Source organism: Phalacrocorax carbo, chromosome Z (assembly GCF_963921805.1).
Source record: "Phalacrocorax carbo chromosome Z, bPhaCar2.1, whole genome shotgun sequence".
Lineage (NCBI taxonomy): Eukaryota > Metazoa > Chordata > Aves > Suliformes > Phalacrocoracidae > Phalacrocorax > Phalacrocorax carbo.
This window is the reverse complement of record NC_087548.1, coordinates 17,211,642-17,238,077: the sequence shown is the minus strand read 5'-3', so window position 1 is coordinate 17,238,077 and position 26,436 is coordinate 17,211,642. Positions and strand designations below refer to the sequence as shown.

Here is a 26,436-nt window from a genome sequence, read left to right as displayed (position 1 = left end):
TACTGCTCTATTAGATAAGTTTTTATAGTAATCCCAGACATCTAAAAATTAATGGGTCTGTTTGTTGTAAGATTGTCTTTTGCTTAAAATTTGTTTTAACTTAGCCAAGAGATAATCATATTTCATCATAAAACATGTATCATTGAGATTGCTGATGTCTTAGTATCATATAAACCTGAGGAACCCTAGGAGATGATCTACTCCAGCTTACGCTCAAAGCAAGGTCAACTAGAGCAAATTGCTCAGGACATTGTCCAGTTGGGTTTTGGAGATATGTTTAAACAGATGGAAATGTGTTTAAACAGAATTTCCTGTGCTTCAGTTTGTGTGTATTGCTTCTTGTACTGTCACTGGGCACGAATGAGAAGAATCTGGTTCCATCATCTTTACTCCCTCCCCCGTTAAAAATTGGGTATTTTTACACTTTAGTAAGATCCACCCTTGAGCTCTCCCTTCTCCAGTCTGCATAGTCCTGTATCTCAGCCTCTCCTTGTATGACATATCCTTCAATCCCTTAATCTTCTTTGTGGCCCCTTGCTGGACTCACTCCAGTATGTCCATGTGCCTGTCATACTGGAGCGAGTCCAGAATTGGACCAGCACTCCAGATGTGGTCTCACCAGAGCTGAGGTAGGTCTCTTCTGAAGAAGGTTTGTAGCATCACCCGTGGTTGGATCTGCAATTTTTGAGTCTCGTTCTTGTTTCTGAGGTGGTGTTTTTGATGCAAGTTATTTTAATATTTGAAGTACTAGGTTTCATATCCTTTTTTCTGAAGGGATACAAGATTCAAATGCATGTTACTGTGCATCAGCTGTGCCTTAGAATGTGTTCTGAACATGTGTGCTCTCTTTCTGTACCAGGCTTATAGAATCATAGAATGGTTTACGTTGGAAAGGACGAACCTAGTCCAGCCCCCCTGCAGTGAGCAGGGACATCTTTAATTAGATCAGGCCGCTCAGGGCCCCGTCCTGCCTAACCTTGAATGTTTCTAGGAATAGGGCATCTACCGCCTCTCTGGGCAACCTGTTCCAGTGCCTCACCACTCTCATAGCAAACAGTTTTTTCCTTATATCCAGTCTAAATCTACCCTCCTTTAATTTAAGACCATTGGCCCTTGTCCTGTCACAGCAGGCCTTGCTTAAGAGACTGTCCTCATCTTTCCTATTGTCCCCCTTTAAGTACTGAAAGGCCACAATAAGGTTCCCCTGCAGCCTTCTCTTCTCCAGGCTGAACAGCCCCAACTCTCTCAGCCTGTCCTCACAGCAGAGGTGCTCCAGCCCTTGGACCATTTTTGTGGCCTCCTCTGGACCCGCTCCAACAGGCCCCTGTCCTTCCTGTGCTGAGGGCCCCAGAGCTGGACGCAGCACTGCAGGTGGGGTCTCACCAGAGCGGAGTGGACGGGGAGAATCACCTCCCTTGACCTGCTGGCCACGCTTCATCTGATGCAGCCCAGGGTATGGCTGACATTCTGGGCTGTGAGCACACATTGTTGGCTCATGTTTGGCTTATGGGAGGAAGTTCAGGTGTACATCAGTGGAACAGCATTAAGCTAAAATTTGTTACTTCTCTTTTGTGAGCTATGCCATGGTAGTTTTTGCAGCTCAGCTGATGCATATGCACTTGCAGCCAGCTAGTCACTCAACTGTGTGTGTGTTTATTTACTTGTTGAGAAAAGAAATGGGATTAGCAAATGGAATGCTCATTAAATGTGTGTTAATTAAACCCAAAGCAGATATCATATTTATATTGAAGTTTTTCGTTTCAAAATTACTTCTTCCTCCTTATAATGATGAAGGTCCTGTACAGTTCAGCTCAAAAAGATACTGAGAGACAGTAAAATTATCTATTTTTTGATGATTTCCTTTACAATGGTACCCGTCTGCTAGCTTACTTCTTATTTCAGCCAAGGTTTATGGTTTTCTTAAAAGATTTAGTGGAACACTGACTTTACAACTGTATCTTATACTCCCAGGCTAGTTTTTCAGGAGGGCATTTGGTATTTTATACACTATATAATCTTTTCCTTCAAAAGAATGAGGTAGAAAATTCTTTGATTAAAAGACTGTCTTTATAGAAAGGAATTTTTTCTTAAGTTTGCAGTATTGGAGCAAGGAACGTGGCTCAATTTCTTTTAATAAGAACAGCGTCTTTAGTTCTTCCTGGAACAACCATGAATACATGTTTTTTCCTGAGAATTTGTAAAAGAATAGAAGAGCCATGTTTTATCAGACTTTCTTTTTAAGGAAATACATACACTGCAAAGATCAATGTTTCATAGCAGTGTGGATATGTTCACACTGTAAACTGGTAGTCAGCAATCAGTCTTTTCAGCAGGTGGTTCAGCATGGATCTGCAGACTGATCTTCCTTCTCCAGCCCTCTTCTGCTCTCTTGTCAGTCCTGCGAAGCGACTCCAGCATTCTGTTGTCAGTTCTCTTGGATCATGCTTTCTGAGACTCACAGATGGAGTTGAGTAACTTACAGTTCATACACAGAACACACATAGCATATCATTTCTGTGAACGGACAACCTCTTTTTTTTACCTTGCCCATCTTTATTCCGTTGGAAGACTGTTGACAAATTGGTAGCAAAACCCAACAGGATTTGGGGGAATATTTGCCTACATTTGGTGCTCCCTTCAGAGGTGGCGTGTTCTTGCTATGACTTTTTGTCCCATTCAGATTGACACTTTGAGCAATGATGTCCCCTCCATAGAAGTAAAAATGCAAATTCTTGAAATGCAACTTTTGTCTTAAATCTTTCTGTTTCCAGAATGCAAGTGTTGTTCTTTAGTTTCTGTTTACTGATGTTGTTACTGTGCTTGCTCTGTTTTCCAAAATAGTTTGTTTCTAAACTTCTTTGCTACACTCACAATATTGCATCTCACTGCGTGGCCAGGACGCTGCCTAACTGAGCTGAGGATTTACCTTAGTCATGTAGATTTTTATTATGCTATGTCTGTGCTAGGTCTTGAACAAAACTATAATCTACTCAAAAAAGTAGTTCTTGCGAACTAAATGACAGCTTAAGGCTTCTGCTGACATATGTAGAAAATGTGGTGATGTTTCCTTTGGTGTTAACACCTGCCCATGGGGAATGAACTACAAGAAAAATGCACAGATAGTGGGTAAATGTTGAGGGAGTGTGAAAATATATTAAAACATCCTTTGATGTTTGAGTGCTAAACATACTTACCAGTGTCATTTACAAGCTAATAATACCTGAATCATAATGAGAGTTTGACTTCAGTTGCATTGCTTTTCTAATCTATTCTTCTACTCCCAATTGCTTCAGAACTTTCTGAAGTCTTCATGGGACTGCTCTGGAAAACATGGAGGCATAATACAAGCTGGAGGACTGAGAAATGGGGAAGAGAAAGAGAAGAAAGTATGGGGAGTAGGGAAAGATAAAAACTGTTTATTATGAAGTGTGTGTGAAAATTACTTCAGTTTTATCTACACTGTATTAAAATTGCAGTGTGTATCTATTATACACACTGTTCTCATACCTTTGCAGTGAAATGAATATAAATATAGGAATTCCTATGCAGTTCTGTAACAAAGGTGGATTTTGAAACAGATTCAGAGAATTTGTGGCATGCCACAGACTCAATAATCTGAGGCCACCTTTAGGGCTGAAAGACTGCACCCCTGTAATTCCACTTTATTATTCTTCGATACGGTTCAAAACACCAGGAGGCATTTGTCCAAGTTTTACCTTTTTGTTCAAGACGAAAGACCTTTTTTGTTTTGTTATGGTCAACTCTTCTGTTTTCTTCAGTTTTCCAGGGAAGGGCAACATATTATGAAGCTACTTTATACCTTCCTAAAGTTGAGTGATTTCAGGATAGCTGTTTACTATCAGCTTCCTTCTAGTTATATACCAAAGGCACTCAGATGTCTTTGGTATCTTGTACTGCAGAAATGCAGTAGGGCAACTCCTATGTTTTAGCTTTTTTAGGCCTGAAAAGAAATTTTGAATACTGTAACAAGGCATGTTTTGTTCATCTTATATTTCTTTATGCCTGACTAAGGATGATTTTGACAACGAGGGGAACTGGACTTAGTTCAAGGTTTCTAGTTTTAAGTCATTGCATTGCCATAGGTTTCTTACGTTGACTTGTAAATTCTCTTGAGGCCAATTGTACAGTAGTATTTAGCATCCATTTGGTCAGAAGAACAAATAGCCAGTTCTGAAAAGTGTTTGGCATGTCTTATGTGGAAGTGGTTAGAAGAATCATTAATACTAATGAGATGCCATGGCACTTTACTTAGGACCATGTCAGGATATAAATAGAAATATCTAATATCTTTAAATATAGTGAAACTAATATTGTTTTAACTACAGGTATCGAGAAGCTATTCACAAGTGGGATGAAGCACTTCAGTTAACTCCAGATGATGCTACGCTTTATGAGATGAAATCGCAGGTAAAGCATGACAATTCTGTATTAGTTTAGAAATTAAAAAATAAAACATTGTGCGTATGAACAGACACTGTGCAACATTGTGTAGTTGTTGTATGCATAAACTACAGCACAGTTTAGGTTTTTCATCTTTCCCAACCCACCAGGGTATCTTTTAACAGGAATTTAAAATAATACTGTTATCCCAGCCAATCACAATAAACAACATCTTTGTAAGACATGAATTAGGATGTTACAATGTGGAAGAAGCAACTGAAATACTTAAAAATTGTACTGGAAGGAGCAGGGAGAACCTTACTGTGATAGATTAGCAAATTTGACCATTAAAAATCTGCCTGCTCTTTCTAAAGAGTTGGCTTAATACTATGAACATTAAACAGGGGTACTGTATGCAAAAGATATGCTCCAGTCTGTTTTTATATTAAGTATTACATAGATGAATTAGTTTCGGAAAAGAACATTAAAGAGAATATACTTATGATGTCAATTCATCTAAGCCATTATTTTAAAGCTGTTTTGAGGAAGATGGCTTGCAGCCATCAACACCTCACTAAAGTTACAAAATCAGCTTGTAATTTCAGTGTGTCTTTGCATGGTTTAGGTGGCAAAAGTGCCAGGATCTATTATTTTGATCAGATTGGGAAGCTTTTGTTTCCATCTGTATGCAAAGGTACAAACAACATATTTTTTTTCTGTATTAAATAAAAATGCTTGTCTGCAAAAATTATTTTAATTTGGATTGAGGATGAGAACAAGAAATGTATGGCTTCTTTCAACCAACTGGACAGATTAGAATGGCAAAAATTATTTTTAGGAAGGTAGTTACTCAAAATATGGATGAAAATACGTTGTTTAAAATTAGGAGAAAGGAAAAGGTGAAGTAAAATCATGGTACTTCTGCGAATGTGTTATGTAACTTCTAGGAAGCTTGCTATATTGTTCCGTTTTAAAATCTGTGTTGTTATTGTAATTCTTTTCTTGTATAGAAAACAAAACAACTTCCCCCCGAAAAAAACAACTCCCACAAAACAAAACCAACAAACCCTCAAAAAACCCCCAACAAAACCCAAGAAGCAAAGCTGGGTATTTTCCAAGGTGTGGTGACTGCTCTTTTTTTTTCCTGGATGCTGTCACATCTCCTCTTCACAGTCACGTTTTCTGTGAGGTGAAGAAAGTTTGATTCTGCAAAATCATTAACTAGATAATCATAAACTCATTTCAATATAGTAATGCTGACAGAGGCTTTAATTTTATATAGCTGAAGAAGGTCTAGATCTTACTTGATTCTGCATCTGGTTTGAGAAATACTTTATGGCTTTAAAGGTTTTTCTTCCTGAATTATTTTGGGAGAAGTGTATTTTGGATTGCTTTGTCAACTTATCGTATGTATATAAGGGACCCAGATAGACTGTGATAGGAAAATCTTGGGGAGGGGTGTATATGAAATGTTGATTTCTGACTTGGTTTGTTAATTTGAATGGTGTTGGTAATAAGATGCAGTAATTTTTGTTACTTTAAATAGCTGAATTTTTCTAGTGTATTTCTCTCATTCTATATCCTCTATCATGCTGAAAAGTGGGCATAAGTCCTCCCCACCTTCTTACCAAGCAATATTTGTAGTCAATTATGTCTTCATAACTTCTAAAACAGGAGGCACGTATCTTTTGGGGAAAAAAAAAATCATGCATGTTGCTCAAACCTTATGGAAATTCTGCAGTGGTAGTTCGCTTAACTTGGGCGCACACAGGATTGGCTCTATATGTTGTTTAGATAGCATATTAGCATTTACAGGTCTCCTGTATGATTTAGGTGCTTGACTACTACATACTTCTAGGGTTCTGTGATAACAGAACGTCTTAAACACGTAAATCTCCATTGAATACTTGCTTGTATTTGGATGCCTTTACATCAATGCTAGCTTAAATGAAAGACCTGTCTAGCCTAGTGTCCTGACAGCTTGTAACAGTGAATGGCTGGGGAAGAATCATACAAATGGTACAAGCATGTAGTAGTACTTCCTCCAAGATACTTTTCCCAGCACCCAGCAAGCTTTGGCCATGGGTCATCTCTGTGTTTAGAAGTGCTTGAAAGATTTTACTTCAACAAATTTGTCTTATTGCTTTCTGCTCTTGTGTAAACTTTTAGCATCTGCAGAGCTATGTGCCAAGGAGTTCTGAATCTTGATTATGCACTATTGGAAGAGACAGAATGATATAATTCTGTTTTAATTAGCAGCTTTCCACATTGCTGTAAAGGGTGTTAACTTATATAGCTGTTCATTTGTGCATTTAATTTTTAACTCTGCTAGTAACAAATTCTGTTAAGATGTGAAAAATGGCATCAGTCCTATAACTTTCTTTTTTTACTACAGTTTAAAGATTTAAATCTGCTTTGAATGAAACAGACCACCTAGTAGGATTTCTTCTAGGTTGGAAGGAGATGGTTCATGTGCTCTGATGCTGGCTCCTTAACACCATGTGTTTTTGAAGTAACATTTATTTTGCAATAAGAATTTATCTTTTTTTTGACTTAAAGAGAAGGGTGTCAAAAAGGACAGTTATGTTCTGTGGGACAAATTAGTGAATAGCTCTCGTGTAACAGTTCTTTATGGTCTTGTGGATGCAGGAATTAAGTTAGCTCTCCAAAAGTACTCTATTTAATTGAAATCGAGTCAAAATTAAATCTTTTCACAATGGAAATAACAGGAGAACAGGGAATTATGTTAGTTTACCAGGATCTGAACTATGATGCAGTGACTTTTGCGAATAGATGCTTACTACAACATCCTTCAATTGGTGCTCCAGCTGCAATACCTAATAGTGAGGGGTAGTTGCTTACTTTGCACCCTAGTCCCCATAATTGAGCTAAATGGCAAAGGTGAGTTGGAGGACTGAGGCATACAACTTTCCTGCTGATGAGGAGGAGCTGGGAAACTAGCTGTGTGATCCTGATTTGTCATGTAAAATGTCTTTGCCAGTCTAATGAAACCACTGGAGAGTAATGGAAGCTGAAGGGATAAAGGAACCCAGGCCTCTTCCACCATGCCTTTGCTTCCTTTACTGAAGAGGAGAGCAGCGCTGGGCAGTTGCACTGTTTCTCTTTGATTTTATTTTCTGATATGGCATAACACTTCTGTTATACTGTGAGAACACATGAAAAGTTTATGTTCAAAATATGCATTTATAAAATTATCTCGTGAATCTTTTTAACAAACCTCTAATCTTTAAATGGGTAGCATCTCTTTAGTACATGCAGATAATTATTACAGATGTTTTTTGCGGTATGACTTACGCTTACTGGAAGTTGATTAGTATAAGGTGTAATACGATACCTTTCTACCTCTAAAGGCACTAATGTGAGCTGTAAAAATTCATTTTTGCCAAAATAGGAATATATAATTCATTCCAAAAATATTGTGGTTGATATTTAAATCATACTGTCTTTGTTCTGACTCTGTTATTCCAACCCAGCATACCAGCACAAATACTGTAGCTATTATTGTGTAGCTAAATGAGAAAGTTTTCGTAGCTCCAGATTTGGAAGAACTGTAGACCAGCTTCAGCAAGGGCTTGACCAGCATTTGGCCTATTGAAATCTGCCTGTCTTGGTATGTGAGTCACATACTAGAGGAGGTGATTCATGTTGAGAATGACTTTGTGCAATATGCAGAGATTCTTTACGGTCATACTAATTTTCTTTCAGAGAGGAGAAGTATCCTAATGAAATAATTTCATTTGAGAATTAACATTGGATGAGTGTTTTGCATGGGCTCGAAATACCTGTGTATCCTGTTACATTTATTAAGATAATCTTATGTTGGGTTATATAGCAGCTTCCCAGTTTATTAGTATTTCCTTTCTCGCAGCAAACTTAACATTTTAAATACCCTGTTTAATATGCAGCTCAGATAAATATGCTAATGACACAGTAGGAATCTGTAAATATTTATGGTAAGTTCTTAAAGATCTGTATTTTAACAGATGTAGGACAAGTGTCTTTCTGTATTTCTGAAGAGTGGAAATAGTGTTTAAAGTTCTCAGTTATCAATGACACTTGCGGTAAGTGTGCTTCCAGAAAAACATATGGCAATTGTGAAATTGCTCAACTGCTTCAAAAACCTATAAAAGTTGAGATTTTTTTCCATTGCTCTCAGCTACTCCTTGATCCATTTAAAAACAGATTATTATGGTGTGTGGAGAGGTTAGAGGTATACTTAAACTGTTCTTTTCATGTAAGATCTTTCAGTGTATATACTCATATTCCATTAACAGCCTAAACTGTTTTCCTGTTGCAAGAACAATGAGTTGCAAATAACTGTTTGTGCAAGAAGTTATTTTCGATATTTTTGTTTAAAAAAAGGAAAATCTTTTTAAAAAAACCAAAACACCCAGCAGCCTGGTGTTGATTCTAGTATTAGATAAGTAGTATTATAAATATATTCAGAGAGTGTATGAAGACTACCTATATCAATATAGTCATTAAGACTGCTTGAAATTCATTGTGGGCTAAGTTCTTAAACATTAACTGGATTTATTGCTGTTTTGAATTACAAAGATGGAGGAACAGGCTTTGAGAAATAGTTTGAATTTGGGTTTGAATGTTCATGTGCTAGACCACATGGGACTCTTTCCTGGGGGATGAGAGATATCAAAGGACTTATTACATTATGATATATATAACAAACTCTCTTGGGAATCATAGAGTCTGCTATTCTACACCACTCCTGAGAATGTACCTGATTCTTGTCGCTCATCTGGTGATACTTCCACCTAAGATCTCAGGTAACATTGTCAAACACACTGTGCAACTATGACAGGATTCCTAAAGCAAACAATACAATTGTTTATCCGTATTTTTAGAAACAAATAAATACAAATGTAAACAATCAGTAAGGTTTATATCCATTTAATAATCTATTTGGATGTTTGTCATCAGCTGTCTGAGGATCTAGTTGCTCTACAAACCTGCATCCTCAATTTGCATTAACTGAACAGGACTGGGAATTCAAATGTATGTCTCTTTTTTTTTTTTTTAAAAAAAATAGACTTTTTAAAGCCTATTTTTAAAAATAGGTTTAAATAAATTTTTTAAACTCATCATACTCATATTCAAATCATTCCACTTCCCCTCTTATAAAGGTTTTCTTAATCTTGTACTCAGTGAAGAAATAATATCAACTTCCACCCATCCCTCTTCCTGCTTAAGAAATGATAAGGTTCCTAAGACATGACCAGACTCACAATCCCAAGTTTAGGTTATAACAAATTATTATTTTTATTTTTGTTTTTAACTGGGATGTAGTGAGAAGAGTTTGCCATCAAAACATCGATGTAAACTCCAGAAAGTTACATAGCAAAAAACATTGCAGTGTGGTGCAACAGTACTTGCTTTACAGCATGGATAAATGTAAACTACTTATGGGCAGGAAGATTTTTTTTCATCAGTGTTTTGAAATGGGTTTCTGGATGGAAGAAGGAATTGGGTCAGTTTCACTGGACTTGGAATGTATCTATATATAGTGATTCAGCTTCAAGCCAGTGAGCTCATCTAAAACCAGGACTTACTCAGATTCATAACACTTCCAAATACTGTGGGTAAGACAGGATGGGTCATTCTACTGCCTGGATTTTTAATACTTGGTCAGTCTTCCGGTGAGAGTTGCTATGTTTAATTGTTTTTTTGGTTTTTTGTGTTTTTTTTTTGCCACTGAGTTCTTCCAGTTCCTCTAATCTGTCTCTTTTTATTTTTTTAAAAGCAAGATCTATTAAACTAAGTCATTGTTGTGATGTGGATATTCTTTGTTTTAATGCGGTGATAATGGTAAGTCTGTGTTAGAATAAAGTAAGTTCTGAAAATCCACCTACTGAACAATCTTTATATGGCATTTCCCCCTAGTCATTTTTAATATATATGTGTATGAGAGTCTTGCGATTTTTTTCTGTTTTATAAGATTTTTTTCTAATTGATTCATTTTAAGAGTGTTTTCTAATAAATGTTAGCACTATAATTGGAAAATAAATATGCAATGAGATTACTTAACTGTGAAACTTGAGTGCCATTCTGCTAATGAAGTTTGTGAAAGAAAATTCATCTGAGAAATTAATTTGAAAGCAACAGGGAAGGAGTAGAATTTTAGTGTGTCAGCTCTTAAAAAGATGTTAATAAACAAACACACACATCCTCATCTTTAGTTTAGGTGATTCTGGCAAAATAGCCCTTTTCTGTCATAGCTTGCTTCAAAATAGATTAAAGACCAATTTTGCTAGAGGATTGTCTCTTTTATGGAGGTTTTCCCCAGCATAATTTTGGTAAGTAAAAGCTTAATGTCTTCATACTCCAATTTGATGCTAAGACATTGAGGAAGAGAGGTTTAATTGGAGTTTTCAGTGATACATAGTTCCTCTGTGAAGCATCATGTTGTTTGCTTGTTGAAAAATACCCTAATGCAAATGAATTAGTTTCTCTAAAAAGTAAACATCTGTTTAAAAAACAAATATTACGTCTGAGTACTCTACCTTATTTTAATGGTTTGTGACCTTTTTAGAATAATGCTTGTTTATTCCTGTTTTTACTAGTAGTCTGAATGTTTTGCAGGAAGTAACTAGCAGAGGGTGACAATTATCTCTGCTGTCAAAAAAAAACCCCACCAAAACCACATTGAAATCGGTGTAACTCTAACTTGCATCAAAAGAGATTGCATAGTCACTGATTAAGTAATGTAATTGTATGCAGGCTGATGATTGCTTGCAGTTTAGAGTCAATTGCACTGAAGTAGTCCATAAAAGATTAAGAGAGTATCAAGAGTTTGTTGTATTAAGTACAATCGAGCTCCCAACAAGAAACATTCCCCACACAGAGGACTTCACTTTACTCTTTGGAAAGGAAATCAGCAAAATCAAAGAACTGGCTTATTTTGGAGGGAGCCCATGAGGGTGTGTTCTGTTTATCCTATTTTCTACAGAACAACTATTTCAAAACAGTTACTGAAGTTGAATGTCTAAGTGTAAACAAACTTTAAGAATATAAATGACTGTGTCAATGAGATAAAATTTAGCAAAGGTAAGAGTAGCGGCAAGCATTCTGTTGAAGCTGGGTGTAGGGACTGCTACTGGCTTCCAGACTCATGTTTCAGTCACACATATGAATGAAAAGATAATAGTTTTCTGATGACCTCAAGTATTTCAAGCATATGGGCTGAAATGAAAGAAGACCTCGGGGTATCTTTGTAAAAAGCAGAAAAATAGATCATTACGCTGTTGCCTTGTTGGCGCAAAAAAAATAAGAGTAACTTATTCAGAAAGAGGTAAAAAAAGGGAAACAGATAACATAGATTCTTAAAATGAGAGGAGTAAATCAAATTGTATACAGTAGAAAGTGGGAGCAAGACTTTGAAAAAGACATTCACTGAGTGTTTAATTTTTTATTAAGTCAAATGGACTTTGGTCCATTATGGTGTGATATGTAGGGATCAAGGAAACCAGCCACAAAGGGAACATAATGAAGACAATGGAAAGAGTTTTGCAGATATAACCTTGCTGTTATACAAGGCATAAATGTAGACTAAATTTATGTAAAGGAAAATTAAAAACTATCCTATCATGGTAATGACAGCACTACAAGTAATAGAAAGATGATTTGGGAAGAAGGCAAGAAGTTCAGTTCTAGGTATGTTTAAACTAGCGATGAGTTATGCAAGAAGATCTGAAATGCAATGAAAGTAGTATTTCAGAGTAGTTGCAACCTTGAAAATAAGCCTCACATCTTGTTGTATTGTCGTGCAGAATTTAGGATTATTATATTATTCAAGTAAGTATAAATGCTGAGGTGTATATTGTATATGTTGTGCATGTGTTTTGTTGCACATGTGCATGAAATGCTATCTATGGAATTAGAAGTATGATTATGAGAATGAAATGGAAACCACTCTAGGCTGTGTTATTGGGTGTTGTGTATATTTACAGCAACTTGCTGCTTGATGTGGCTGTATATTGAGCATGTGACAGGCACATTGGGCTACAGCACGCATGGTTCCTGTCTGGCTTTGTCTTGGCCATGGTGGCCTGCCCCAGTAAAAGGACTGAGCACCTCTTTTCAGATCTGTGCAGAAGAAAGCTTTATGTTGTAGGTTTTTTAAATTTCTTTCTCATCATGACTTTCCAAATGTAGAATAACTGAATGTCTGCTGCTTCAGTTTTCAAGTAGCAGTGGTACCTAGCATGCAGAATATTTTATTAAAGTGATAATCATTTCCCAGGTAGAGTAACACAAAGCAGGGCTGCAGACATTCAGGTCGGTCATTCATTGTATGTTCATTTTTATGATCTCTTCACCTGAAAACAAAAGTGTAGGAAAATATAATGACAGACAAGTATAGCTGAATCATTTGATTAATAACTGAAAAAACCACCTCTGCTGGACAAAATGCATATACATTCAAATTTGTATTTGTTTCAGCGTGCTTTGAGAAACTGATGCCGTAATTACTAGGAGCACAGTAATTATCACCATGATCTGGAAGAGTATTTTTAAAGCAGCTGTCTAAATTACTATACACAACAGTCATAAATAGATTAAAGTGAAATAATAGTCTTTTATTAGTGATATCACAATTCAGTAAACAAGGCAATAAAATTCATTAAAAACTACAAAATATTTCTTAAATGCTTAGGTAGATGTTTTGGAAGTATGTTGCAGTAGAAATTACTTGTAAGAAATACTGAATACCTGGGATACATTAAAATGTTCAGGTGAGCGTATACTTGGATTTGTCTTATGAGAACAAACACATCAAGAGATTAATGTAAAAGCTAGCTAATAGATGCAGAATCACTTAATCTTGGTAGGATGTGTACCTATCCACTAGTAAGTTTGATTCAATTCACGGATATGCTGCAGGTAAGAGAAACTGCACAAAAAATGCAGTTGAACCGAAGGTTTTGGAAAAATACATAGAATGCATTACAAACTTTTCTTGCAAAGCACAGTCATTGAGAACTGTTGAGGAAAAGAAGGAAAATGACATGACATACAGCTGTGGCTTGTTTTTAAAGAATTTTTAGGTACTTCTGAATTCCAGTGTACAGCCTATTAAATGGAATTAAAGAGAAGCAATAGGACTAGTCTTTAGAAGAATGTAGTATTATTAAAACAGCAGGAGTATAAATCCAAAGGGTTTATTGGACGGTATGCTTCCTATGTGCCTTGGGTATAGGATTATTTTCTGTAGTAAAACTATTTTTTTGTTTTACTGTACTGACCCCAGTGCTGTGCAAGTACTTTATGTTAATTAAAGTAAATACTCCAGACTATTGCGTTTGAATCCTCCTCTACTCCACACTCGTATTAATCTATTTAATATATCATAGAACAGTAAGGTTAAATAAATGCTTTTTGCACTTCAGCAGTAGTCCTAATATGTTCTAATATTATTCATCATGCTTGCGGGTCACTTGGGATGAAAGTGGTTGCCCACACATGAGTCTTACTCTTGTGGTTGACATTCTCATCATACTGTAGGAATGCAGTTGTCATATGTTTCTTATACTGGTATCTATCACCATAGCATGTGGGTGTCTGAAATAATGATCTCAGAGTGATGCAGGTCTTCAGGTAATGTGCCAATCTCATGGTGGTCTTGGAAAAATTCAGCAAGCTTTGAGCCATGTTATGTATCGTTAACTATGATTTATAGGCTTAGTTATGGAGATTCAATGCAAGGAGTAGAATATTATGGTAACGGGCTGACACTAACCTGTACTGCTGAGTAAAAGAGATTTCCACATCCGGAAACCACTTCTTTTTTTTTTTTTAAATGTAGGTGACTTCATGTCTAAGTTAGGCTTTGCTATTGCAGAATACTTACTCTCCAAATACAACAGACGTTGTTAAGGGCTGTTTCCATGCTGAATTACAGGGATTGTTTCCATAATTATATCATGCACACTGCAACTGTATTTGGTAGATTCTAGTCTCCTATTAAAAAGAAAAAATACAACCCAGGAGTTTTTCAACAATGCTTGCTTATTTATTGTGTTTAATTCTCAATGTGTTTGTCCTCCAGTGTATTTTGTTATGCTTTTACAGACTGTGGGTTTTGTAGGGAGGAAGGCAGAGGGAGGGACGTTGTCAGAAGCAATTAACCTGCTTCTAATAGAGGTGCTTAAATCGTTCAGATGAATCATCCTCTAGCACGCCTGTTTCTCTCCATGGGCTATGGAATGCGTCTGGGTGACTATCTGAGACTAAACAACAAACTTTTAAACTAGACAAAGCTAAGTGAGATGAACCTGTCCTCAGTTATTGAAAGAATGGTGGTTGCCTAGGTGATCCCAGAAATCTTAAATATGTTTTCAATTTTGCTTATTTTTATTCCTCTTATTTTTCTGTCATAGGTCCTGATGTCTTTACATGAAATGTTCCCAGCAGTTCATGCAGCAGAAATGGCTGTCCAGAGAAACCCACGTTCCTGGGATGCCTGGCAGACTTTGGGACGTGCCCAGCTTGGATTAGGAGAGATCGCACTGGTAGGAAAATGGACACTAATAATATGCTAAACTTGTAAACCACATCCTCTGAATTGTGTGCAAGGGAATGAAAGTACAGAAATACCAAGGTAGCTGAATATCCTTATGTAACCTGAAAGTAGGCAAGAAAAAACCTTGTTATTATTTATCTTCAGTATTCCCTCTACTTTGTTGTTTTTCACAAATGCTTCCTGTGTGGTTTTGTTGCTGGGCTTGTGGAAGACCTGCCTAGCTCAAAGCCTTTTGTGTTATATACTATATTTATGTGGCGGCTTTATGCAATAGATTAATTACGTTGACATAACCGCACGTACTACATTCTGGGTACTGTATTGCTACAGCACAGCTCTCCGTAGTTTGAAGATGAAGGTGCTTTGAAGTCCCAGATGATATTCAGGCTCAGTTTTATACATGCCTCCTAATAAAATTCTAGCATCTTGTTTTCCCTGTCTCCTACTCTCCCTCATCAGTTGCAGCAAATCATGTGTGCTCATTCATCCTTTCTGACCCCAAGGAGCCATTCTGGCTTCTTGACCCCAAATGGTGGCTGAAGTTGGTTCTTTTCTTAATAAGATAGCAAAAAGGCTGGGATGCTTTGCAGTAGCTGGAGTGCATCTTTTCTCTAGCTGCAGCTGTATGCCATGGTGCTGTCTTGGCTACATGGTGTGATGCAAAGGGAGACTCTTCCACCATGTCGGATCATCCTCTGCCTACAGGGTATATACTTGTAAATAATGTAACATATACAGTGTAGTAGTTTTCTACTAGTTGGTGTGGAAACATAGTGAGTGACCTTTTTAATTCAGACACATTCACAAAAGTCCATTAGATAGATAATTAATCAGCAGCGCTCTGATAAAAAAAAAGACACTGGTTTTATTTTCTAATAGAAGTAGCTGTGTGCTGGTTTGATACAAATAATTTTGTCGTTAATGTTGAGTGTTTTTGCTAAGTTAATAATTACATGTTTTTTTGAGGGAGGCTCACAGATCATGCTCACAGTTTCCTCTTAAAATGTAGTAAGGAGCAGTATTAAAAAACCAAACATATCTAAACCCCAGAAAACACCAAATGACAATAATAACATAAGACAAAGCTCTTTGTTGCAGATGTGTAGTGTGCTACCTTGTGTTGTTGCAATATCATAATATAAAATATTTAATATAAATCCATGTGTATCTGCAACTCATCACATAACTGGTGACATTCTGTGGCATTTTTGGTGTAGAAGGTAAGAGTAGATGGCCGGTCCTGTCTAGATCTACAATCTATAAATAATATTTTTTTCTTTTCCTTTTAAGTGCCTGAAATTGTCATTGTAAATTATGTCTGAGATTTTTAACTGCAGTAGTCTCAGGAAATTCAAGGTTTTATTTCCCATAAGAATCCTAGGTAACTGATGGTGGTTATTCTATAAAAAATGCTAGTTACTGTAATGTGAATTGTAGATATCGATATACCAATACTAGTTATACCACCAGGTCTGCTCACCAGATCCTATAAGCTTCATCTACGCTGGCAAGTCACATCACACCAACGAGTAGATCTCTTGAGTTAATAGTGTTGGGGACCCAGTGTCCACATTATATTCATTTTGGTTTACTTCAGAGCAGCTCTGTTTGGAGCACTTCAGGTGCTCTTTTGGTGTACACTGTCAAGCTTAAACAGAAAGGAATCTAGATCATGTAGTCTGAGACTATTCCATGATACAAACCAAAGCATTCTAAGTGGGAACAATCAGAGATTTGCATCAAAGCACATTATTCATCTGAAAGAAAACGCTGCTATAGGTGCTGCTGTAACTGTGATATTGGCCTTACTGTCTGTGAAGAGAGGAAGGAGGAATTATCACCGGGTAGTTTGGCCTCCGAATGTTTCTGTCTGCCTGAGTAGGGAGCCCAGAGATGGGTAAGCTCCTGTTGGTGTCTCCAGTGCTTTAGTAATGCATGTTTCTACTTTTTTTCCTTTCTATCTTTAAGGCATATTGAACTGCCTTCTGATGAATATGTTCTCAGGTACAAAGAAGAACTTGGGGTGTTATCCTAAGCTGCAGATAACGTTCACTATTTATTTTTGAACCAAGCAATTTTTAAGCAATCTTAAGAGGTTAAAACTGGAGGAGTCTTAAATGGTTAAATGATTTCATAGTTATTTAACCTGTGGAGGCTTCTTGACCAGGTGATCTAAGTCATAATTATCTTTTTCCCATTACCCTTTCACTACGATGATCTTCTAATGTTTCACTTCGTTATATTTTTTACAGAGAGAAGTCAATAAAGCATAAATGTCAGGACTTTTTAGTAATGTTTGAGATTTGGGAAATACAGCCCTTCTCAAGAGCAGCTTCTTCTGTTTCTTTGTTTCATTTCTCCCCCACCAATGTCTGTCTTCACTACCCGCTTCCTGCCAAATGGTGTCTTGTAAACATTTTTATTACTTGACAATGAATGATGCACTTTTTCTTAGGAAAAAACAATTGACTATATTTTAATGTCAAGTTACCAGGTCTAAAATACAGCTTCCAAACACATCTAGTTTAAATTATGAGCTGCATAATATATTGGTTTATTTCAAACAAAGAAAGGTTTGGTTTGGTCTTGTCAAATTTGTGACAGAAAGAGTGAGATAAATTAGCCCCCTTTTTATTTAGCTTTTACAAAAGCTGTTTGCTCTTTTTTCTGAATTTACTAAACAGGGTAATTCAACAGTAATACTTAAATGTGAGCAGGCAGAACTTTATTTCTGTAAAGGCAGAAATTCCTTAAGTTCTACAAATCAATTTGCAAGAATACACCCGAGTAAACTTTGCAACGTGAACGTAGAAACTGTCAAAATGTAGTCACGCTTGCAGTATTTCTTTCATTTAATTGTAAATTATTGTTTTTACAAATTATATTTACTGTACTGGTGATGACAACTTAAGCAGTAACAATTTCACACTGATACCTTCATTAGAACAGTTCTTCCCATGAGACAGAGTGAGCCCCATACTTTTATCAAACAAGCAAACAAACAAAAAAAAGCAGCATTAAAAAAAAAAGATACTAACTGAAAGTGACTGAGGGTCCCACCTTGGAGAAATTAATGGGCAGCTGGCTCCAGGTGGCCGTGCTTGGGCTGGGGATGGGCCCAGGGGGCCTTGGAAGGTCCTGGCCAACCTTAGCCGTTCCGTAATTCTGTGATTTAAGCTTACACCATTGTGGGCTGGGGCCTCCATGTCAAATCTGGAGTACTGAAGATTACAAAGTTCACTGGGCAGATGTGTAAATATAAGCCAATTGTGCATGCTTTTTGTTTGATGTTTTGAAGGATGTGGTTTGCTGTATTGTTACAGAGTAGTTAGTGGTTTAGCAGTCTTTAAGTGTGGTACTACATTTTGTAAAAGGAGTCAAACCGTGACAATATGAATCCTCAGATTAGCCCTTTTTTTTTCCTCTTGGAAGAAGTAGTTTTAGGTCTTTCACATAATGATGGAACTTACATACTAGTAAAGAGAGGTGTTACTGCATTTTATTGGAGTCCAGCCAATTAACATAACTAATTCTGAATTTGAGAGAATTTTTCAAAATGTTAGTAATGTAAGTGTGTAGAAACAATAACATTTTTGTAATCAAAAGGAAAGTGATGGTTGGCTTTCCATTGAAAAACAATGAAGTCTGTGCTTCAGATTGTGTTCCTATCAATTTGAGGGGATAAATAACTCAGATTTTATTTTTATAGATTTATATGAGATGAAAATATTTAATTACACTGCTGTGGTAATCTTCCTGCTAAGCACAACAAAATGTGTGGCTTATTTTATGATGGATGGAATATTTAACTTTATCATTATATCAATATAGTTGATACTCTTCTATGTGCGTAAATGAAAAAAAAAGGCAATGCAATTTTAAAAATTACTATTTGTTTCATAATTTTGGCCTGGAATTTTGTGTATTCTGTTTACAGTTTTTGTGTCATACTTTAAGCGTTACTGCTTTCCATATCAGGATTTGATAAAAGATTTCTTTTGAAAATAAAACACGTGACAGGGCATATTTCTGTCCTGCCAGCTCCATCTTGAACTACACTCCAGCCACGTACACATTCTAGCACATAATATTTGGGAAGTATTAAGTTAGAGAGAATATAAAATGCTTTGTCATTTAAAGTGAGGTTCTGTTAAATATTCTTTACAGCAGCTTTAAACAGTCCTATCCAGTTGTAGGTAATACAGGTAATACCTAGCCATACTGGCTTCCCCAGAGGTCCTGTGTTAGTCCTGCACTCTCCAGCTACTACAATGTAAATTTTTTTTTTAATCACTGTCAGAAGTCAAATATATTTTGATAAGCTACCGAATGATTTTTTTTTAATGCATGAAAATATCTTCTACTCAGTCAAGAAAGCAGAAGGGCAAGCAAGTCTCAAAGTTTAAATGCCCTTACTGCTGCATTTCTAGCAGAGGCACTCAGTTCCTGTGAGTGTTCTCCACTGACATAGCTGGCACTGTAATTAACAGTGTTAGCTAAAACAAATGCAGAGTGTATGACAAACTGGGATTGGGGAGAGAGTTGTTTTACCATTATTTTGAAGTTCCTGTAATAATTTTAGCAGTATAATTGGTATTAGAGAGGTAAATGTTTTCCATCCTCCTGGATTTTCCTTATTTACCAGTTAAGAGTACTTACAGGTGTCTGCATGTCTTCACTGATGGACATCCTTTCAAATTGGTCAGATGGTGTCTGTCAGATGTAACTTAGAGGCCTAATACAAGCACTGGGGATAGATGTCACTGTGTAGTGACAATTACTAGGTCCATGTGTTATAAAAACACGTTATTAAAAGTGTACTTTGATGAAAACTGCCCTTCAGATTTAAAGACTCTGCAAAGCAGCAGGAAAGATTCTGCTTATGGGAGAAATGAAAGATTGTTTGCTACAAAATACCTTATGGTGAGATGCAATGTAAAGTATTTAAAAATACAAATTCTTCAAATATTGTAATTCAGCAAGCAGTAACATCTTGCAGTATATTTTATAGTACTTTTCCCTACAGAAGCAAAAGCAGATATGTGAATACATACTGATCTAAAATCCCATAGTCCTTACATCCAGGGTCTCTAAAGACCACAGCTGCAGGCTAAAAATACCAATTTTATCTAGTGCTACCATATTTTCCTATAATGCTAGACAGGCAGATGGAGAGGGAGATTTACATTTCCATCCGTGAGAGAATTAGAAGTAGCACTGTTATTTTCTTTTCCTCTGTCTTAATAGAAATTAATGGCTGTGGAAGTAGTGGCAACATAAAATTTTATGTGGATACAACTCTGTATTTTTCAGTATTACATTGCTGCTTTAAAACCAATCACTCTGATCTTTTGCAGCACTTAAAATTCTTTATTGTTTTATTTTTATTATTATTATTTATTTATTAAAATGTCACACAAAATCTTTTTTCTAATAGATTTACAAAGATGATTGTTTCATGTTCTATCAATGAATCATCAAGGCATCTTCTAAGCTTATTAAATGTTACCTTGTATTTGATTACTGTGTTTAATATTTGATACGCATGAACTGAACTGTATATACAGGCTTTAGTTAGGGGGCCTCTTTCATGGAAAGCTTAAAAGCAGATGGTGTTTGTTTATATTTTGTTTTCAACAGAAATAATAAAAAAAAAAGAGCATTTAGTGTTTACTTGTAGCTCATCTACCCCTAGAAATTAAAAGCTTGCAAAGCTGAATAAAATGACACTGTTTTGCAAGAATTAAACTGTACTCCTCCTCCTGTTTAAAGTTCAGCATGCTCCTACACTTCAGAGCTGGCTGTGGACCAATAATAAAGTAATTTTTTTTCCTGGAACTGAAAGGCTGCCTATTACAACAGCAGTAATACTGATAGCATAATCAGCATTTCTTAAGACTGATTTATATCTCTTGTCTGCTGAGTTCACATCATACAGAGATTGTGTATTAATCTGTGCCAGCAGGAGGATGAATTGGCAGTTTCTGTCAATGCAGATGAAATGCTGTGATTTTTAAAAACTAATTTGCATGCTTTAAGTATATATAAATGAGAACAGAATACGGAGTTTGATGGTTATTCGTACATCTTTAAAGTCTTTATATGTAAGTTTCTAGAACTCTTCCCAGCTATAACCAAATCCATATCATGACTGTTTTCCCACCCTGCAGGAAGGCTTCGGTACATCATCACAAAAGAGTATGGTCACCCAGGTGGCTATTTCCATAACTGACCATACAGTCATAAATATGAAATACACGCATGCCTTTGTGTGCATACGTGAAGTCTGAGTAGCTAAAGTCAGTCTTGACCTTTTCACCGTTAATGTAACTAAATCCCACATAATTGTAATTCTTGGTTTAGCATTTTTCCAGTATTGTAGCAATGTCTTGTTGCTGACCATCACATCTACTGGGTTACATGGTCACTTTTTTTTATATTTAACGATCTCTGTGTTGAGTACTTGTACTTGTGGATCTTCTCCCAGTTGAGCTGAAAGGAGAAACAATATCAACTATACTTAATTGTATCAATATTACATGGTTTATAAGATATAAATATAGATATTTATAGAATATAGATATAAAAAACTCTTAGATAAAGATCTAAGAGTTTCTTCTTGGAGCAGCTGTCCAAGTTGGGAGTTTATTTGTCTGCTCTTGCCTGTTTAGTTAAGCGTGTTTGCAACCACAAACCTCTTACGGAAACTGCTTACCATGGGACTAGGATTACCGTAGTATTAGATCTGTATGTGAAGTGACTACATGCTAATTTAAAGGCAGCAACATTAGAGATACTTAAAATCCCAGTCATCCCTTTTCTGTATTTCTTTAAACCATATCTGTCTGGTTTTGCCTTCCCGCATATCTGATGATAGGAGAAAAGTAGTGTAAAAAACCATCAAAACAAAAGTTACTTTTGCTTTTACCTCTTTAATTACAACATTATTTATGACATTTGAACTCTTATTTGTGCCCTTGTTGCCAGGTATGTGATTTGTTCATGCTTTCTTGGTACTTATAGACACTTGTATGCACAGTTGTTTGGGTGTAATGCTGCTGTTGAACTTAGAGCTCAGGGAGGATTGTTCCACTAAAGACAGGTTGGAGTAAAATCACTTTTGTCTTTGCTTGTGATGTACATCTCTTTTTCTGTTAATTTCTGTTATTAAATATGCAGGCTTTAGAGTTTCCAAACCTTGTTTCTTCCCTATTCTGTTTATAGGCAATCCGAAGTTTCCAGGTATCCTTACACACCTTTCCAATGAACCCTGAAGTATGGAAAGAGGACCTTTCCTGGGCAAGAAAACTACAGCAACAGCAAAAAGCAACAAAGACTGAGGCAGTCCAAGCACTGGCAAAAGAAAAAGAGCTTGCACAAGAATCAATCCCAGACTACGACTTTGAAAGTGATGAAATTGTGGCAGTCTGCGCTGCCATTGCAGAAAAGGAGAAAGCTCTTGCAGCAGCTAAAACGGTAGTGATTGTGTCTGCTTCAGGCACAGTAGAGACACTTACTGAGAAGGAAGATTGTCCTACAACTCTGGATGAAACCCTTTTCATCAGAGCCCGATAGGGCAGCCTTATGTTTTGCCAGTACTGTTTTTAAAAACTTAGTGTTATTTATTGTATTGGGCTTGCTTTGGTTTTGTGTTTTAAGCAGTGGGAGAGCCTACAAAAGTTAAAGAATTGAAGTTATTTTCTTTGGTAAATTGAAAAAGCAATTACTTGAGTTGTTGTTCCATCCATATTTTTGGAGAAAGCCAAGAGCTGATTCTAAAAAATCTTATGAACAAATGTAATGTTAAAGTGCTTAACTACATTCTAATAACTGTTTTATCTTTCTGTATATCATAATTTTACAAGTGAATCCCTACATTTTCCCAGTAATTAATAAGCTTTTATTTAAACTCTAAAAGAGAAAGGGATTTTTAAAAATATCTATTTCAATCCTTATTCATTAACGTTATTTATCTTCCAGTTAAAGTGTGAACTGTTCTCTGTTAACAGAAGTCTTTATATTCATTAAGATTACTTTTTCTGTGAGGAAGTTTCATGTGAAGCAGAGATGTATTATTATTTTGCTTTTGTGTATGTGATAGATCTGGCATCTGGTTTGTAGTCAAATGAAACCAGCAGAAACCTTTATGTTGCTCTCATAGGTGAATAAGTTAAACACTTTCTGATTAGGTGAAAAGAAATGCTATACCGAATAAGCACATGAATGCTTAGTTACTAATAAATGTTTCATCAGAAAAAAGAACATTCAGCTGAGGCTGAAACTGGTCTTTCCTTGAGTGCTGTGCTACAGCTCAACGGTGGGAGTTGGAAATAGGTATGCCTGAAGTTTATTGCGTTCAGTGTTTTCTTTCCTGGTGAGGCTAATCTGATAAAGGGAGACAATTTGTTTTCCTACTTCTTAAGACCTGCCATTTAAAGTATGTTCTTAGTGAACCAGTTCTTGAGGGCAGCATTGCCCTAGTCTCCCTTTTTATCCTTTTTGGATTTTGGATGCTGTGGTGAGTATTCACATTGTCTTAACTTAGAGGTGTAACGCAGGAGATTTGTTTAATGTTCATTTTTCTTTAGGGGAAGTTGGCCATTGGTTCTTCACATGGGCAGTTCAGAGAAACAAAGTCAGGCTGTTTCTTCGATGTGCTCTGTGCTGACACTGCTGTCTTTTCATTGTCTTGGAGACATGGTAGAGATGGTCACCTCCTAACTGGACTGGAAAAAATGTCTGCTGAGGAACTCCCACAGAATTCAGGATTGGGAACACATCATTTCACTTGATTTTTATAATATTTTGCATTATAAAAACATTATAATAATAGTTTTGTAGACAAGTGAAACCTTTGGAAATCAGTCATTTTGCATTTTTCATATTTGACTTCTGTTTTCAAAATAACATATTTTTAAAGGAAATAATGTTGCTTGAGAAGCATAGTGATTTTTGCAATAGAATGTGTATTGTAGAAGAAACTGTCTATCTCCAGTCATACTTTCAGCTGAATATCTTTATTTAAGAGGAGACTTACAGTCTTTGGAGATAGTAATGATCCCTTTCAAAAACTTGATTGCCATGTTGTACTTGCAAAAATCAATGAAAATTTAGTAAAATTCTTCCTGAATATATTTTTGTATATGTGTGAATTTTTAGATCTGTGCTTGCACACACACACAAAATTTACCCTTCTTAACATCTCCTGAGTATTCAAAATAGTTACAGTGACTAAAATATATTAAGAAATGTAAAACATCACCATGCTACATTTTTATTTGTTCATTCAAGACTGAATAGGCATTTGATTAAGATACAGTTTGATAGCTAGTTTAAGTTGTCCCTTTTGAAGAATTTCATAATCTTGTTTTTCCTAACGACTTAAATAATACAATCTGTTCAGCCATAGAAGGAGTTAGTATGAGAAGGATTTGGACAGATTTCTTCAACGAAGAGTCATTTTCTGGCTAGGAAAGGAAATGTTGTAAGAAGCTGTAAGGTGTGTTTTCACTTCGAAGGAGCTTGGCTATAATCCAACACATCTTTTCTTTCTTTGTGCTTTATACTTCCGTCAGTGTTATGTATTTACTCATACAGGAAGGACTGCCTCCCTCTTTTCAAAAGTCTATCACAGAATCTGTTTCTACTGAAATGATTCACAAAATTCCTATTAACTTCAGCAGTGCTGAACCAAACAAATGGAGGGGTGTGCACCTACGCCACCAGCCAGAACAGCCATGCTGGCTTTGAGGGGTGGTTGTTTCCATCACTGGTAGTAAATGTGTTTTCCTTCTGATTAGATCAGGTTATGAATTCTAGGTATTTTCAGGACCATAGTGTCTTGTAAAGCAGATACATTCTCTTGACACTGTTATTCTCAAACTGGGAAGCAAGTTCAAAAATTTATGATTTCAACATTGTTTTTTGTACAGTAGGCCATGTTTTGCATGTATGGGATTTTTCGGATCTGTTTGAATAAAATACTGACTTCTCTGCTGCTTAGTGATGCCTGTTTATTCGTTTGGTTGTAACAAGAATGAGGGTTACCATTGACCATTTTAGAATATTACTCATTTAATCACTTGGCTGCTTCTGTCTCTGGTGAACATGTCAATGTGTTATAGTAAAAAAAAATATCAAAAAACACATCTCAGGAGAAATGTTTAATAAAAGGTAGTGCCCAATGTTTTTAAACCTCTCAAGGGTATCCAAATGAGAGAGACCCAGAGGAGAAAGCCGTTGTTATCAGAAATAGGATACCTGTGAAGTACACTCCCACTTTGCCAGTAGGAATTTATTTTTATTGTTCTTCTTCATGACTACTGTCAGTGGCTGCAGTAGCTTCCATGTGTTTGCCTGCCACAGGAATCATATATTAAAATGCTGAAGTGTTGCAACATCATTACAGAGGAAATCTCAACAATAGTAGGTTAGGTTGATTAATTTTGCTTAATTTAAAATGTATGGTTAAACATTTAAATATTTTTCCCTTTAATCCCTTTATATCCAGTGGAAAGAAATACACAGCCTCAGAGGGCCATTAATATACACTGTGTTAGATAAGTATCTTAGAATGAGTTGAATCAGCCTCCCAAGGTGCCTAATTATTTCCACTGACTACAAAGGAAGCTGAAGGTGACTGATTGGCAGACGACTTCAAATGCTGAAAAAAGGGTGGAATTAATCTGTCCTATAGATGGAGATAAGTATCTTTAAAAAACTAAACCTAGATTATACTCAGAGAGAATAAATCCTTTGTGACAGTACTAGAGGTTTAAAGAAAGTACGAATCAGATAACACATCAGTGACTCAAATTTGTTATTACTGTAAGAGACTGGATTTTAAAAGTAGTTAGAGGGGAAAAAATTAAATGTAACAGTTTCCACCATGCTTCTAGTTCCTGAAAGTTGTCTTTGAATATCTGTTGGTGTTGGGGATCAAGATGAGAGAGGTAGCACTGGAAACTTATTGGCCATACAAGGTAAATACTCTCCAGATCCTAAAACCAAGGGGAAGGAGTTAAAAACTAACGTTAGGAGCAGGTGCTCTCTTAATTTATTTTGAGGTCATATAATAGCTGTAAAACTAAAATAAGCGTAGTTAGGACTGGGACACAGGAAAGCAGAAGCATGTGGGCTTGGTTTATTGGCAGGTTGCAGACACCATGTGTTTGTTGTAGGTCAGTATCATATTAAGATCATGTTCTGGAATGGAGTCCTTGGCCTGTGGTATCTCCAGATAGGGCTAGTTCAGAAGCAGGAGGAGCTGATGAGCCTGGATGATTGCTGGATCCTGCCAGATGTGATGGCCTGTTTTTGAGGGCTGATTTTCTAAGATCTGCAACTCTAGGAGCTCTGAAGGATGTCGAGGGTAAATGATCAAGGGGAAAGATCAGCAGTGGGCAACGAGTTGACCCTTTGGGTTCAGAAAGCAGGTGATTGAGACTTCAGTTGGTTTCCAGATCCAGTGAACCTGG

The 26,436-nt window shown here is 36.4% G+C and overlaps 1 protein-coding gene across 1 annotated transcript in view; it reads left to right on the top strand.

Moving 5' to 3' along the window:
- Window positions 1-24,961, top strand: part of TTC33 (tetratricopeptide repeat domain 33) — a 54,639-nt gene extending 29,678 nt beyond the window's left edge. The window contains exons 3-5 of the mRNA XM_064438014.1: window positions 4,347-4,428; window positions 14,817-14,948; window positions 22,184-24,961. Coding sequence (XP_064294084.1) covers window positions 4,347-4,428; window positions 14,817-14,948; window positions 22,184-22,534 — 565 coding nt within the window. The 3' untranslated portion in view covers window positions 22,535-24,961. The remainder of the gene's footprint in view (window positions 1-4,346; window positions 4,429-14,816; window positions 14,949-22,183) is intronic.
- Window positions 24,962-26,436: the final 1,475 nt, after the last annotated feature.